Source organism: Oncorhynchus gorbuscha, unplaced genomic scaffold, assembly GCF_021184085.1.
Source record: "Oncorhynchus gorbuscha isolate QuinsamMale2020 ecotype Even-year unplaced genomic scaffold, OgorEven_v1.0 Un_scaffold_1269, whole genome shotgun sequence".
Taxonomy (NCBI): Eukaryota; Metazoa; Chordata; class Actinopteri; order Salmoniformes; family Salmonidae; genus Oncorhynchus; species Oncorhynchus gorbuscha.
Window position 1 is genome coordinate 47,501 of NW_025746094.1, and position 16,466 is coordinate 63,966.

Genomic DNA, 16,466 nt, shown 5'->3' on the forward strand with positions numbered 1-16,466 from the left:
TCACCTCAGTAACAATCACCTCAGAAACAATCACCTCAGAAACAATCACCTCAGAAACAATCACCTCAGAAACAATCACCTCAGAAACAATCACCTCAGAAACAATCACCTCAGAAACAATCACCTCAGAAACAATCACCTCAGAAACAATCACCTCAGAAACAATCACCTCAGAAACAATCACCTCAGAAACAATCACCTCAGAAACAATCACCTCAGAAACAATCACCTCAGTAACAATCACCTCAGAAACAATCACCTCAGAAACAATCACCTCAGAAACAATCACCTCAGAAACAATCACCTCAGAAACAATCACCTCAGTAACAATCACCTCAGTAACAATCACCTCAGTAACAATCACCTCAGAAACAATCACCTCAGAAACAATCACCTCAGAAACAATCACCTCAGTAACAATCACCTCAGAAACAACCACCTCAGAAACAATCACCTCAGAAACAATCACCTCAGTAACAATCACCTCAGAAACAATCACCTCAGTAATAATCACCTCAGTAATAATCACCTCAGTAACAATCACCTCAGAAACAATCACCATCAGAAACAATCACCTCAGAAACAATCACCTCAGAAACAATCACCTCAGAAACAATCACCTCAGAAACAATCACCTCAGAAACAATCACCGCAGAAACAATCACCTCAGAAACAATCACCTCAGAAACAATCACCGCAGATAATATGGCAGCTTCTCTGTTACTGTCACTCTATTGAAAGCTGTAGCCCAACTGAAGAGCTCATTAGGACGACCTGTTTTTATATAAACCATCAGTACCAAGACATTCTAGACCTAGTGTGGAGGTCCGACTTTATTTATGTTTAAATGTATTTATTTATATTTTATTTAACCTTTTATTTAACCAGGTAAGTCAGTTAAGAACAAATTCTTATTTACAATGACGACCTATCCCGGCCAAACCCAGACAACGCTGGGCCATTTGTGCGCTATCCCGCCCAATCCCGTCCGGTTGTGATTCAGCCTGGATTTGAACCAGGGACTGTAGTGTCATCTCTTGCACTGAGATACAGTACCTTAGACCGGTGTGCCACTCGGGAGCCCCCAAAAGGGAGATACCCTGCATTTCCTGTCCTGAACATCCCTCATCTTGTGTCTCTTCAGGAGGGTCGTCCCAGCTTCCCTCGGGTGGTGAGACACTTCCACTACACGGTGTGGCCAGACCACGGGGTCCCCGAGACCACCCAGTCCCTCATCGAGTTCGTACGGACCGTCCGGGACTACATCGACAGGGCCCCCAGCACTGGAGCCACCGTTGTTCACTGCAGGTATGTGGAAGGGCCACATCGGTGTGTGTGTGTGTGTGTGTGTGTGTGTGTGTGTGTGTGTGTGTGTGTGTGTGTGTGTGTGTGTGTGTGTGTGTGTGTGTGTGTGTGTGTGTGTGTGTGTGTGTGTGTGTGTGTGTGTGTGTGTGTGTGTGTGTGTGTGTGTGTGTGTGTGTGTGTGTGGAGGGTGTGTGTGTGTGTGTGCGTGCGTGCGTGTGTGTGTGTGTGTGTGCGTGTGCGTGTGCGTGTGCGTGTGCGTGTGTGCGTGCGTGTGTGTGTGTGTAGATACCAGTGTAGATGTAAACTTAGCGGAGTCAGAGGGTTCATCTCCCATCAGAAAGAGTTTCTCCCTTGGCAGACGTCAGTCAAAGAGAAGACCAGAAACGTGAGAAAATGTATTGAGGCCGGTTTAATCATTGATCAGCTCCGTACATGAGACTCGTCCCCTCGCAGGGAGTAACGGATGACATGTAATCCACTACATATCAGGGATTACAACAAAAACAGTAACTGTAATCTGTTACCAGCTAAAATATTGTAATCAGATACTTTTGAAAAACTAGATGATTACTTTTAAATTAAAAAAATATATATATATGTTTGCGAGAATAAAACAAATCTATTCTCACTTCTCTGCTTTCTCTAAATGACTTAAATGTAAATGTTCTCAATGACGTTCAAATCAGCGTTGAAAAAAGGTGGACGTTTAAGTTTGTTCCGCCTGAGAGAGTCTGACCACCAATCAGAGACCACTATGATGACACACCAAATGATGACCACCAATCAGAGACCACTATGATGACACACCAAATGATGACCACCAATCAGAGACCACTATGATGACACACCAAATGATGACCACCAATCAGAGACCACTATGATGACACACCAAATGATGACCACCAATCAGAGACCACTATGATGACACACCAAATGATGACCACCAATCAGAGACCACTATGATGACACACCAAATGATGACCACCAATCAGAGACCACTATGATGACACACCAAATGATGACCACCAATCATATACCACTATGATGACACACCAAATGATGACCACCAATCAGAGACCACTATGATGACACACCAAATGATGACCACCAATCAGAGACCACTATGATGACACACCAAATGTGTTTGATGGATTGTGGGAAAAGAGCAGGATTAGGCTTTTGTAGGCCACAGTCCAAGCTGTGTCTTCAAATGATGACCACGGCATTAAAGATTATCCAACATGAATACACGCTTGGAGGTCAGGATGACATCAGTGGTGAGACCACGGAGATACAGATATGACTTATTACTGATATCTACACAGAGCATTGATGTGAATCACACTGCTGCTCTCAAATGATGACCACCATTTAGATATTTGTGCCTTACAGATTGTGGTTGATGTGGACGGCTGTTCACAAATCTAAATGTGTATTTGAACCCAATAATAGTTGAATTCAAGTAGTTTAAGCTGCCTGTCAATCACTGTTTTTGAAACCAGTGGACAGTCAGTTAAAAACGTGCTCTGGCAACACCTGTAGATCCCAGCCTATGGAATAACAGCTGTATAGTGTGGATCCCAGCCTATGGAATAACAGCTGTATAGTGTGGATCCCAGCCTATGGAATAACAGCTGCATAGTGTGGATCCCAGCCTATGGAATAACAGCTGTATAGTGCAGATCCCAGCCTATGGAATAACAGCTACATAGTGTGGATCCCAGCCTATGGAATAACAGCTGCATAGTGTGGATCCCAGCCTATGGAATAACACCTGCCTGTCAATCACTGTTGGATCCCAGCCTATAGAATAACAGCTGCATAGTGTGGATCCCAGCCTATGGAATAACAGCTGCATAGTGTGGATCCCAGCCTATGGAATAACAGCTGTATGGTGTAGATCCCAGCCTATGGAATAACACCTGTATAGTGTGGATCCCAGCCTATGGAATAACAGCTGCATAGTGTGGATCCCAGCCTAAGGAATAACACCTGTATAGTGTAGATCCCAGCCTATTGAATAACAGCTGTATAGTGTGGATCCCAGCCTATGGAATAACAGCTGGATAGTGTGGATCCCAGCCTATGGAATAACAGATGGATAGTGTGGATCCCAGCCTATGGAATAACAGCTGTATAGTGTGGATCCCAGCCTATTGAATAACAGCTGTATAGTGTGGATCCCAGCCTATTGAATAACAGCTGTATAGTGTGGATCCCAGCCTATGGAATAACAGCTGTATAGTGTGGATCCCAGCCTATGGAATAACAGCTGCATAGTGTGGATCCCAGCCTAAGGAATAACAGCTGGATAGTGTGGATCCCAGCCTATGGAATAACAGCTGTATAGTGTGGATCCCAGCCTATGCAATAGCAGCTGTATAGTGTGGATCCCAGCCTATGGAATAACAGCTGTATAGTGCAGTTCCCAGCCTATGGAATAACAGCTGTATAGTGCAGTTCCCAGCCTATGGAATAACAGCTGTATAGTGCAGATCCCAGCCTATGGAATAACAGCTGTATAGTGCAGATCCCAGCCTATGGAATAACAGCTGTATAGTGTGGATCCCAGCCTATGGAATAACAGCTGCATAGTGTGGATCCCAGCCTATGGAATAACAGCTGTATAGTGCAGATCCCAGCCTATGGAATAACAGCTGTATAGTGCAGATCCCAGCCTATGGAATAACAGCTGTATAGTGCAGATCCCAGCCTATGGAATAACAGTTGTATAGTGTGGATCCCAGCCTATGGAATAACAGCTGTATAGTGCAGATTCCAGCCTATGGAATAACAGCTGTATAGTGCAGATCCCAGCCTATGGAATAACAGCTGTATAGTGCAGATTCCAGCCTATGGAATAACAGCTGTATAGTGCAGATCCCAGCCTATGGAATAACAGTTGTATAGTGTGGATCCCAGCCTATGGAATAACAGCTGTATAGTGCGGATCCCAGCCTATGGAATAACAGCTGTATAGTGCAGATCCCAGCCTATGGAATAACAGCTGTATAGTGCAGATCCCAGCCTATGGAATAACAGCTGTATAGTGTAGATCCCAGCCTATGGAATAACAGCTGTATAGTGTAGATCCCAGCCTATGGAATAACAGCTGTATAGTGTGGATCCCAGCCTATGGAATAACAGCTGTATAGTGCAGATCCCAGCCTATGGAATAACAGCTGTATAGTGTGGATCCCAGCCTATGGAATAACAGCTGTATAGTGTGGATCCCAGCCTATGGAATAACAGCTGTATAGTGCAGATCCCAGCCTATGGAATAACAGCTGTATAGTGTGGATCCCAGCCTATGGAATAACAGCTGTATAGTGTGGATCCCAGCCTATGGAATAACAGCTGTATAGTGTGGATCCCAGCCTATGGAATAACAGCTGTATAATGTGGATCCCAGCCTATGGAATAACAGCTGTATAGTGTGGATCCCAGCCTATGGAATAACAGCTGTATAGTGTGGATCCCAGCCTATGGAATAAACGTGGGGCTTTAATCTAATTCAAGCTGATAAATAAAATAAAAAACCCAGAGACCTAATGAACACACGCTCAAACTCACACACTTTGGATAGACTTAAAGAGACGTTATGTAGTTGCTACATCCATTTTTTGTATTTATAAATGTATATTTGTATATATCCACTGATTCTTGAATAATATAACTTATAAATGCCTCATGAGTTTAGTTCAACTGTCACACTCCCATCAGAACCCAAAATATATGCCTGCCCCCCCCCCCCCATGTTTGTCAACATTGTGAATGTAAACAAACACTGTATAGCCTCATAACATGGTTAAAACAATCATTGTGACATCATGGAGGGTCAGTCCTCGCATCCATAGTTCTGTCTATTAACCTGAGAGTGGTTACATTTCTCCAGGCCCGTCCTTCAGCCTTTTCACCAAAGCAGAGGCGGAGTGTCCATTTTGTTATTGTTTCATCTGTGAATTTGCCCTTCAAAACAGCTGCATATTGTCAATATATCAAAGCGTCACCAACGAAAAAGGTCAACAACAGGCCTATAAGAAACGCAGCACATGCCAAGCATGTTTCACGTGTAAATAGCACTTTTCAGTAGTGCTCAAACTACGCCATTCCATTATTTTTCAAATCAATGAGCCCAATCAGTCCTCCAGGGCTAATACGTCCTTAGTTTTGATCGATAAGCAGGATGTTTGCCTCTTCCTCTGTCCTTTCAGACCTTAGTGACTTTTCACAATGAGGGAATGTTTGGCCTCAGGTTAAACAACCAGGCTGATCTATACTTCCATATTAACAAGTCCTATTCCTGAAGACCAAGAGGTATAACATTTATTGGAATGACTGGAATTCTGATAGACTTTGGTTTTTAATGTATGAACCTGGCTGATGGTGAACTGGACCACCCTCAGCTCTATATAGACAGAAATGAGATGAACCTGGCTGATGGTGAACTAGACCACCCTCAGCTCTATATAGACAGAAATGAGATGAACCTGGCTGATGGTGAACTGGACCACCCTCAGCTCTATATAGACAGAAATGAGATGAACCTGGCTGATGGTGAACTGGACCACCCTCAGCTCTATATAGACAGAAATGAGATGAACCTGGCTGATGGTGAACTAGACCACCCTCAGCTCTATATAGACAGAAATGAGATGAACCTGGCTGATGGTGAACTAGACCACCCTCAGCTCTATATAGACAGAAATGAGATGAACCTGGCTGATGGTGAACTAGACCACCCTCAGCTCTATATAGACAGAAATGAGATGAACCTGGCTGATGGTGAACTAGACCACCCTCAGCTCTATATAGACAGAAATGAGATGAACCTGGCTGATGGTGAACTAGACCACCCTCAGCTCTATATAGACAGAAATGAGATTAACCTGGCTGATGGTGTCTGGACCACCCTCAGCTCTATATAGACAGAAATGAGATGAACCTGGCTGATGGTGAACTAGACCACCCTCAGCTCTATATAGACAGAAATGAGATGAACCTGGCTGATGATGGTGAATGAACCTCAGCTCTATATAGATGAACAGACCCTCAATGAGAAATTAACCTGGCTGATGGTGAACTGGACCACCCTCAGCTCTAGACAGAAATGAGATTAACCTGGCTGATGGTGAACAGACCACCCTCAGCTCTATATAGACAGAAATGAGATTAACCTGGCTGATGGTGAACTAGACCACCCTCAGCTCTATATAGACAGAAATGAGATGAACCTGGCTGATGGTGAACTAGACCACCCTCAGCTCTATATAGACAGAAATGAGATTAACCTGGCTGGTGGTGTCTGGACCACCCTCAGCTCTATATAGACAGAAATGAGATGAACCTGGCTGATGGTGAACTAGACCACCCTCAGCTCTATATAGACAGAAATGAGATTAACCTGGCTGATGGTGTCTGGACCACCCTCAGCTCTATATAGACAGAAATGAGATGAACCTGGCTGATGGTGATCTGGACCACCCTCAGCTCTATATAGACAGAAATGAGATTAACCTGGCTGATGGTGAACTAGACCACCCTCAGCTCTATATAGACAGAAATGAGATGAACCTGGCTGATGGTGAACTGAACCACCCTCAGCTCTATATAGACAGAAATGAGATGAACCTGGCTGATGGTGAACTAGACCACCCTCAGCTCTATATAGACAGAAATGAGATTAACCTGGCTGATGGTGTCTGGACCACCCTCAGCTCTATATAGACAGAAATGAGATGAACCTGGCTGATGGTGAACTAGACCACCCTCAGCTCTATATAGACAGAAATGAGATGAACCTGGCTGATGGTGAACTAGACCACCCTCAGCTCTATATAGACAGAAATGAGATGAACCTGGCTGATGGTGAACTGGACCACCCTCAGCTCTATATAGACAGAAATGAGAGTAACCTGGCTGATGGTGAACTAGACCACCCTCTACACTCCTTCAGGTTCAGATCAACAGGAATGTAAAGTTCACAGATAAGCCACAACACACTTTACAGGAAGGAGAAGTAAGTAAGGGTCGTTAAACCACAACACACTTTACAGGAAGGAAAGAAGTAACCTGGCTGATGGTGTTAAGCCACAACACACTTTACAGGAAGGAGAGAACCTGGCTGATGGTTAAACCACCCTCAGCTCTACAGGAAGGAGAATAAGATGAACCTGGCTGATAAGTGAACTGGACAACACACTTTACAGGAAGGAGAAGTAAGTAAGGGTCGATAAGCCACAACACACTTTACAGGAAGAGAGAAGTAAGTAAGGGTGATAAGCCACAACACACTTTACAGGAAGGAGAAGAACCTGGCTGATGGTTGTTAAGCCACAACACACATTACAGGAAGGAGAAGTAAGTAAGGGTCGTTAAGCCACAACACACTTTACAGGAAGGAGAAGTAAGTAAGGGTCGTTAAACCACAACACACTTTACAGGAAGGAGAAGTAAGTAAGGGTCGTTAAACCACAACACACTTTACAGGAAGGAGAAGTAAGTAAGGGTCGTTAAGCCACAACACACTTTACAGGAAGGAGAAGTAAGTAAGGGTCGTTTTTCCCCCAGAGGAGAGTCCATTACTCGACGGTGACTCTTTCTCCAGACGCGGGTATCTCTCTCGGCTACAGGAGTCTGCCATTCCCTCACTGTTGGTGACGTCTAGAGCCTAGACCAGTGACCTCCTGACCCTGACCAGCTCAACCTTTATGTCCAAGATGTTAGATATGCCGTCAAAGTGGAGAGAGAACTCTGTTAGTACTGGTGTACAGTGTGTCAGTGAAGCGTTCAGATGGAATGATGTTAATGTGCAGCGTCCTGGATGATGGATTGTGATTGACCGTCATCATTTATCATTACTGTGTGTGTGTGTGTGTGTGTGTGTATGTGTGTGTGTGTGTGTGTGTGTGTGTGTGTGTGTGTGTGTGTGTGTGTATATGTGTGTATGTGTGTATGTGTGTGTGTGTGTGTGTGCGTGCGTGCGTGCGTGTGTGTGTGTGCGTGTGCGTGTGTCAAAGGAGAAATCCTTCAATCAGGATGGTAGCTGTGTAGGCACACCAATCAAATTAAAAACCAATATCAAATGATTTTAATATGATTTACCGCAAGTGTATAAATACATGGACGTCAAAGGTAAATGTGATGTAAACTACATGAATCACTCTTCTCTCTCTTCCCCTCTTCTCTCTCTCTCTCCCTCTCTTCCCCTTCTCTCTCTCTCCCTCTCTTCCCCTTCTCTCTCTCTCCCTCTCTTCCCCTTCTCTCTCTCTTCCCTCTATTCCCCTTCTCTCTCTCTTCCCTCTCTTCCCCTTTTCTCTCTCTTCCCTCTCTTCCCCTTCTCTCTCTCTTCCCTCTATTCCCCTTCTCTCTCTCTTCCCTCTCTTCTCTCTCTCTCCCTCTCTTCCCCTCTTCTCTCTCTCTCCTCTCTTCCCTCTTCTCTCTCTCTCTCCCTCTCTTCTCCTCTCTTTCTCTTCTCTTTCTCTCTCTCTCTCTTCCTCTCTTCCCCTTTTCTCTCTCTCTCCCTCTCTTCCCTCTCTTCTTCCCTCTCTTCCCCTCTTCTCTCTCTCTCTCTCTTCTCTCTCTTCCCCTCTTCTCTCTCTCTCTCTCCTCTTCTCTCTCTTCCCCTTTTCTCTCTCTCCTCTCTTCCCCCTCTCTCTCTTCCCTCTCTTCCCCTTTTCTCTCTCTCTCCCTCTCATCCCTCCTCTCTCTTCCCTGTCTTTCTCTCTCTCTCCCTCTCTTCCCCCTTCTCTCTCTCTCTCCTCTCTTCCCCTCTCTCTCTCTTCCCTCTATTCCCCTTCTCTCTCTCTTCCCTCTCTTCCCCTTTTCTCTCTCTCTCCCTCTCTTCTCTCTCTCTCCCTCTCTTCCCTCTCTCTCTCTCTCCCTCTCTTCCCCTCTTCCTCTCTCTCTCTCTTCCCCTCTTCTCTCTCTTCCCCTTTTCTCTCTCTCTCCCTCTCTTCCCCTTCTCTCTCTCTTCCCTCTCTTCCCCTTTTCTCTCTCTCTCCCTCTCATCCCCTCTTCTCTCTCTCCCTGTCTTCCCCTTCTCTCTCTCTCCCTCTCTTCCCCTATTCTCTCTCTCCCTCTCTTCCCCTCTTCTCTCTCTCTCCCTCTCTTCCCCTCTTCTCTCTCTCCCTCTCTTCCCCTTTTCTCTCTCTCTCTCCCTCTCTTCCCCTCTTCTCTCTCTCCCTCTCTTCCCCTCTCTCTCTCTCCCTCTCTTCCCCTTCTCTCTCTCTCCCTCTCTTCTCTCTCTCTCCCTCTCTTCCTCTTCTCTCTCTCTCCCTCTCTTCCCCTCTTCTCTCTCTCTCCCTCTCTTCCCCTCTTCTCTCTCTCTCCCTCTCTTCCCCTCTTCTCTCTCTCCCTCTATTCCCCTTTTCTCTCTCTCTCCCTCTCTTCCCCTCTTCTCTCTCTCCCTCTCTTCCCCTCTTCTCTCTCTCCCTCTCTTCCCATCTTCTCTCTCTCTCCCTCTCTTCTCTCTCTCTCCCTCTCTTCCCTTTCTCTCTATCTCCTCTCTTCTTCTATCTCTCTCCCTCTCCCCTCTCTCTCTCTCTCCCTCTCTTCCCCTCTTCTCTCTCTCCCTCTCTTCCCCTTCTCTCTCTCTTCCCTCTCTTCCCCTTTTCTCTCTCTCTCCCTCTCATCCCCTCTTCTCTCTCTCCCTGTCTTCCCCTTCTCTCTCTCTCCCTATCTTCCCCTCTTCTCTCTCTCTCCCTCGCTTCCCCTTCTCTCTCTCTTCCCTCTATTCCCCTTCTCTCTCTCTTCCCTCTCTTCCCCTTTTCTCTCTCTCTCCCTCTCTTCTCTCTCTCTCCCTCTCTTCCCCTCTTCTATCTCTCTCCCTCTCTTCCCCTCTTCTCTCTCTCTCTTCCCCTCTTCTCTCTCTTCCCCTTTTCTCTCTCTCTCCCTCTCTTCCCCTTCTCTCTCTCTTCCTTCTCTTCCCCTTTTCTCTCTCTCTCCCTCTCATCCCCTCTTCTCTCTCTCCCTGTCTTCCCCTCTCTCTCTCCCTGTCTTCCCTATCTCTCTCTCTCCCTCTCTTCCCCTATTCTCTCTCTCCCTCTCCCTCTTCTCTTCTCTTCTTCCCCTCTCTCTCTCTCCCTCTCTTCCCCTCTTCTCTCTCTCCCTCTCTTCCCCTTTTCTCTCTCTCTCTCCCTCTCTCCCTCTCTTCTCTCTCTCCCCTCTCCCCTCTCTCTCTCTCCCTCTCTTCCCCTCTTCTCTCTCTCTCCCTCTCTTCCCCTCTTCTCTCTCTCCCTCTCTTCCCCTCTTCTCTCTCTCTCCCTCTCTTCCCCTCTTCTCTCTCTCCCTCTCTTCCCCTCTTCTCTCTCTCCCTCTCTTCCCCTTTTCTCTCTCTCTCCCTCAGTGCTGGAGTGGGTCGTACAGGGACGTTCATGGTTCTGGACCGGGTCCTTCAACAGCTGGACAGCATAGGAACAGTGGACGTCTACGGCTGTGTGTTTGACCTCCGACTGCACCGCTCTCACATGGTGCAAACAGAGGTAACGCCGGATAAAACCCTCAGTTCAACACAACGGTTTCCATCAGCTGGTACATTTCCATGGGTATAAAGAACGTCAATGTTAGCCAGTGATACCCAGTGATAATATATAGCCAGTGATACCCAGTGATAATATATAGCCAGGGATAATATATAGCCAGGGATAATATATAGCCAGTGATAATATATAGCCAGTGATACCCAGTGATAATATATAGCCAGGGATAATATATAGCCAGGGATAATATATAGCCAGTGATAACCAGTGATAATATATAGCCAGTGATACCCAGTGATAATATATAGCCAGTGATAACCAGTGATAATATATAGCCAGTGATACCCAGTGATAATATATAGCCAGGGATAATATATAGCCAGGGATAATATATAGCCAGTGATAACCAGTGATAATATATAGCCAGGGATAATATATAGCCAGTGATAACCAGTGATAATATATAGCCAGTGATACCCAGTGATAATATATAGCCAGGGATAATATATAGCCAGTGATAATATATAACCAGTGATAATATATAACCAGTGATAATATATAACCAGTGATAATATATAGCCAGTGATAATAATATATAGCCAGTGATAATATATAACCAGTGATAATATATAGCCAGTGATAATATATAACCAGTGATAATATATAACCAGTGATAATATATAACCAGTGATAATATATAGCCAGTGATAATATATAGCCAGGGATAATATATAACCAGTGATAATATATAGCCAGGGATAATATATAGCCAGTGATAATATATAGCCAGGGATAATATATAACCAGTGATAATATATAGCCAGGGATAATATATAACCAGTGATAATATATAGCCAGGGATAATATATAACCAGTGATAATATATAGCCAGTGATAATATATAGCCAGGGATAATATATAGCCAGGGATAATATATAGCCAGTGATAATATATAGCCAGTGATAACCAGTGATAATATATAGCCAGTGATATTATATAGCCAGTGATAATATATTGCCAAAGATAATACAATAGCCAAAGATAATATATAGCCAGTGATCCCCAGTGATATTATATAGCCAGTGATAATATATTGCCAAAGATAATACAATAGCCAAAGATAATATATAGCCAGTGATAATGTATAGCCATTGATAATATATAGCTAAAGATAATATATAGCCAGTGATCCCCAGTGATATTATATAGCCAGTGATAATATATTGCCAAAGATAATACAATAGCCAAAGAAAATATATAGCCAGTGATAATGTATAGCCATTGATAATATATAGCTAAAGATAATATATAGCCAGTGATCCCCAGTGATATTATATAGCCAGTGATAATATATTGCCAAAGATAATACAATAGCCAAAGAAAATATATAGCCAGTGATAATGTATAGCCATTGACAATATATAGCCAAAGATAATATATAGCCAGTGATAATGTATAGCCAGTGATAATATATAGCCAGAGATAATATATAGCCAGTGATAATATATAGCCAAATTGATAATATATAGCCAAAGATAATATATAGCCATTGACAATATATAGCCAAAGATAATATATAGCCAGTGATAATGTATAGCCAGTGATAATATATAGCCAGAGATAATATATAGCCAGTGATAATATATAGCCAGTGATAATATATAGCCAAAGATAATATATAGCCAGTGACAATATATAGCCAGTGATAATATATAGCCAAAGATAATATATAGCCAGTGACAATATATAGCCAAAGATAATATATAGCCAGTGATAATATAGAGCCAGTGATAATATATAAGTGATAATATGTAGCTAAAGATAATATATAGCCAGTGATCCCCAGTGATATTATATAGCCAGTGATAATATATTGCCAAAGATAATACAATAGCCAAAGAAAATATATAGCCAGTGATAATGTATAGCCAAAGATAATATATAGCCAGTGACAATATATAGCCAAAGATAATATATAGCCAGTGATAATATAGAGCCAGTGATAATATATAAGTGATAATATGTAGCCAGAGATAATATATAGCCAGTGATAATATAGAGCCAGTGATAATATATAAGTGATAATATATAGCCAAAGATAATATATAGCCAGTGACAATATATAGCCAAAGATAATATATAGCCAGTGATAATATAGAGCCAGTGATAATATATAAGTGATAATATGTAGCCAGAGATAATATATAGCCAGTGATAATATATAGCCAGTGATAATATGTAGCCAGAGATAATATATAGCCAGTGACAATATATAGCCAGTGATAATATATAGCCAAAGATAATATATAGCCAGTGTAGCCAGATGATAATAGTGATAATATAGAGCCAGTGATAATATATAAGTGATAATATGTGATAATATATAGCCAGTGATAATATGTAGCCAGAGATAATATATAGCCAGTGATAATATGTAGCCAGAGATAATATATAGCCAGTGATAATATATAGCCAAAGATAATATATAGCCAGTGACAATATATAGCCAAAGATAATATATAGCCAGTGATAATATATAGCCAGTGATAATATATAGCCAGAGATAATATATAGCCAGTGATAATATATAAGTGATAATATGTAGCCAGAGATAATATATAGCCAGTGATAATATGTAGCCAGAGATAATATATAGCCAGTGATAATATATAGCCAGTGATAATATATAGCCAGTGATAATATATAGCCAGTGATAATATATAGCCAGTGATAATATATAGCCAGTGATAATATATAGCCAGAGATAATATATCGCCAGAGATAATATTTAGCCAGTGATAATATATAGCCAGAGATAATATATAGCCAGTGATAATATATAGCCAGTGATAATATGTAGCCAGAGATAATATATAGCCATGAATAATAAATGGGGATGTGTATCAGAAAGTCGTGTTTCAGCAGAATCAAAGGGAAGGCTTCATCCTATTGATCTGCTATGCAGTGGTAATGATAGCACAATGTTTGTGCCTGAGACACAACATCTTGCAATAGCTCCCCAATCATAATGCCTAGGCTTTAGCTTAGTGGGATAACACAGTCTGTTGTCAAAATGGCAAAGGCACAATGTATTTAGCAGACATGTTGCATGAACAGTAGTATTGATGTGAATGCTGTCCTCCCCAAAGCAGATGAACAGTAGTATTGGTTATATTGATGTGAATGCTGTCCTCCCCACAGCAGATGAACAGTAGTATTGGTGATATTGATGTGAATGCTGTCCTCCCCACAGCAGATAAACAGTAGTATTGATATGAATGCTGTCCTCCCCACAGCAGATGAACAGTAGTATTGATGTGAATTGCAGATGATATTGATGTGAATGCTGTCCTCCCCACAGCAGATGAAAGTATTGAGTGAATGCTGTCCTCCCCACAGCAGATGAACAGTAGTATTGATGTGAATGCTGTCCTCCCCACAGCAGATGAACAGTAGTATTGATGTGAATGCTGTCCTCCCCACAGCAGATGAACAGTAGTATTGATGTGAATGCTGTCCTCCCCACAGCAGATGAACAGTAGTATTGATGTGAATGCTGTCCTCCCCACAGCAGATGAACAGTAGTATTGATGTGAATGCTGTCCTCCCTACAGCAGATGAACAGTAGTATTGATGTGAATGCTGTCCTCCCCACAGCAGATGAACAGTAGTATTGATGTGAATGCTGTCCTCCCCACAGCAGATGAACAGTAGTATTGATGTGAATGCTGTCCTCCCCACAGCAGATGAACAGTAGTATTGATGTGAATGCTGTCCTCCCACAGCAGATGAACAGTAGTATTGATGTGAATGTTGTCCTCCCACAGCAGATGAACAGTAGTATTGATGTGAATGCTGTCCTCCCCACAGCAGATGAACAGTAGTATTGATGTGTATGCTGTCCTCCCCACAGCAGATGAACAGTAGTATTGATGTGAATGATGTCCTCCCCACAGCAGATGAACAGTAGTATTGATGTGAATGCTGTCCTCCCCACAGCAGATGAACAGTAGTATTGATGTGAATGCTGTCCTCCCCACAGCAGATGAACAGTAGTATTGATGTGAATGCTGTCCTCCCCACAGCAGATGAACAGTAGTATTGATGTGAATGCTGTTCCCCCCACAGCAGATGAACAGTAGTATTGATGTGAATGCTGTCCTCCCCACAGTACCAGTACTCCTTCCTCCACCAGTGTGTTCGAGATGTCCTGAGAGCCAGGAAGCTCCGTAGTGAGCAGGAGAACCCTCTCTACCCCATCTATGAGAACTTCAACCCAGACTACTACCGTGGTAAGACTACACCACCATACCAATATTATATATCCAGACTACTACCGTGGTAAGACTATATATCCAGACTACTACTGTGATAGAACTATACCAAGACTATATATCCAGACTACTACCATGGTAGGACTATACCAAGACTATATATCCAGACTACTACCATGGTAGGACTATACCACCACACCAAGACTATATATCCAGACTACTACCATGGTAAGACTATACCACCATACCAAGACTATATATCCAGACTACTACCATGGTAGGACTATACCACCACACCAAGACTATATATCCAGACTACTACCATGGTAGGACTATACCACCATACCAAGACTATATATCCAGTCTGCTACCATGGTAAGACTATACCCCCATTCCAAGACTATATATCCAGACTATAGATATAGGTCTACCAATATAATTACCATGACAGGAACGGACAGACGGCTGTAAGCCTACCAATAGAATTACCATGACAGGAAAGGACAAAGCCAACATGGCAGCTGGTCCCTCCACCAGAGAACATAGACTTGATGGTTAGACTGGTTCCCTCCACCAGAGAACATAGACTTGATGGCAATATCCCATTCTAGTATGTCTAACTCTATGTCTTTAATCACAGTTCCATTTTGAGTCGCTAAAACGATAATCCCCTAAACCGTCTAAAGGACGTAATCATAAGGAAGGATACATTTAGTGCACGTGTGTGTTTAGTGCACGTGTGTGTTTAGTGCACGTGTGTGTTTAGTGCACGTGTGTGTTTAGTGCACGTGTGTGTTTAGTGCACGTGTGTGTGTTTAGTGCACGTGTGTGTGTTTAGTGCACGTGTGTGTTTAGTGCACGTGTGTGTTTAGTGCACGTGTGTGTTTAGTGCACGTGTGTGTTTAGTGCACGTGTGTGTTTGACATAATATTTAACTAAATGTATCTTTGTTTGTCTTCCTCTCTTCAGATTTTGTGTACACGGGACGCTAACTAACGACAGTCTGGGTTCCTCTCCACACAACTGAATGAGAAGGAAAACCAGGGAGGAATCTGTTCAATACCACCAGACAGCCATTATTCTGTCACAACTAAAGCACTATAGAGTGTGGGGTGGGGGGGGGGGGGGGGGGGGGTAGCTATTTATTTTTGATACACTGTTGGTTCAACCTCTCAGGATGTCTATTTAAAATGGAGCAGATTGACCTCTGGAAATATTGACGTTTCGTCCACTTATAGCTGAATCTTAGGTTGCATTCAATGAGATATGATTATAATTGTAAAGCTCTTCCAAGAAACATTATTCCCTAAACTCATGTTATTTCAATATTAGTAATGTCTGATGAAAAGACAAAAGGAACTGATATAAAATGTAGATATAATGATTCTTATTAAACGTAAACAGAACA

The 16,466-nt window shown here is 42.9% G+C and overlaps 1 protein-coding gene across 1 annotated transcript in view; it reads left to right on the forward strand.

The window, feature by feature from the left end:
- The window catches only part of LOC124022024 (receptor-type tyrosine-protein phosphatase beta-like), a 57,423-nt gene extending 41,247 nt beyond the window's left edge, over nt 1-16,176 (forward strand). The window contains exons 14-17 of the mRNA XM_046337076.1: nt 1,145-1,308; nt 10,652-10,787; nt 14,956-15,076; nt 16,028-16,176. Of these exons, the coding sequence (XP_046193032.1) occupies nt 1,145-1,308; nt 10,652-10,787; nt 14,956-15,076; nt 16,028-16,050 (444 nt within the window). The 3' untranslated portion in view covers nt 16,051-16,176. The remainder of the gene's footprint in view (nt 1-1,144; nt 1,309-10,651; nt 10,788-14,955; nt 15,077-16,027) is intronic.
- Nucleotides 16,177-16,466: the final 290 nt, after the last annotated feature.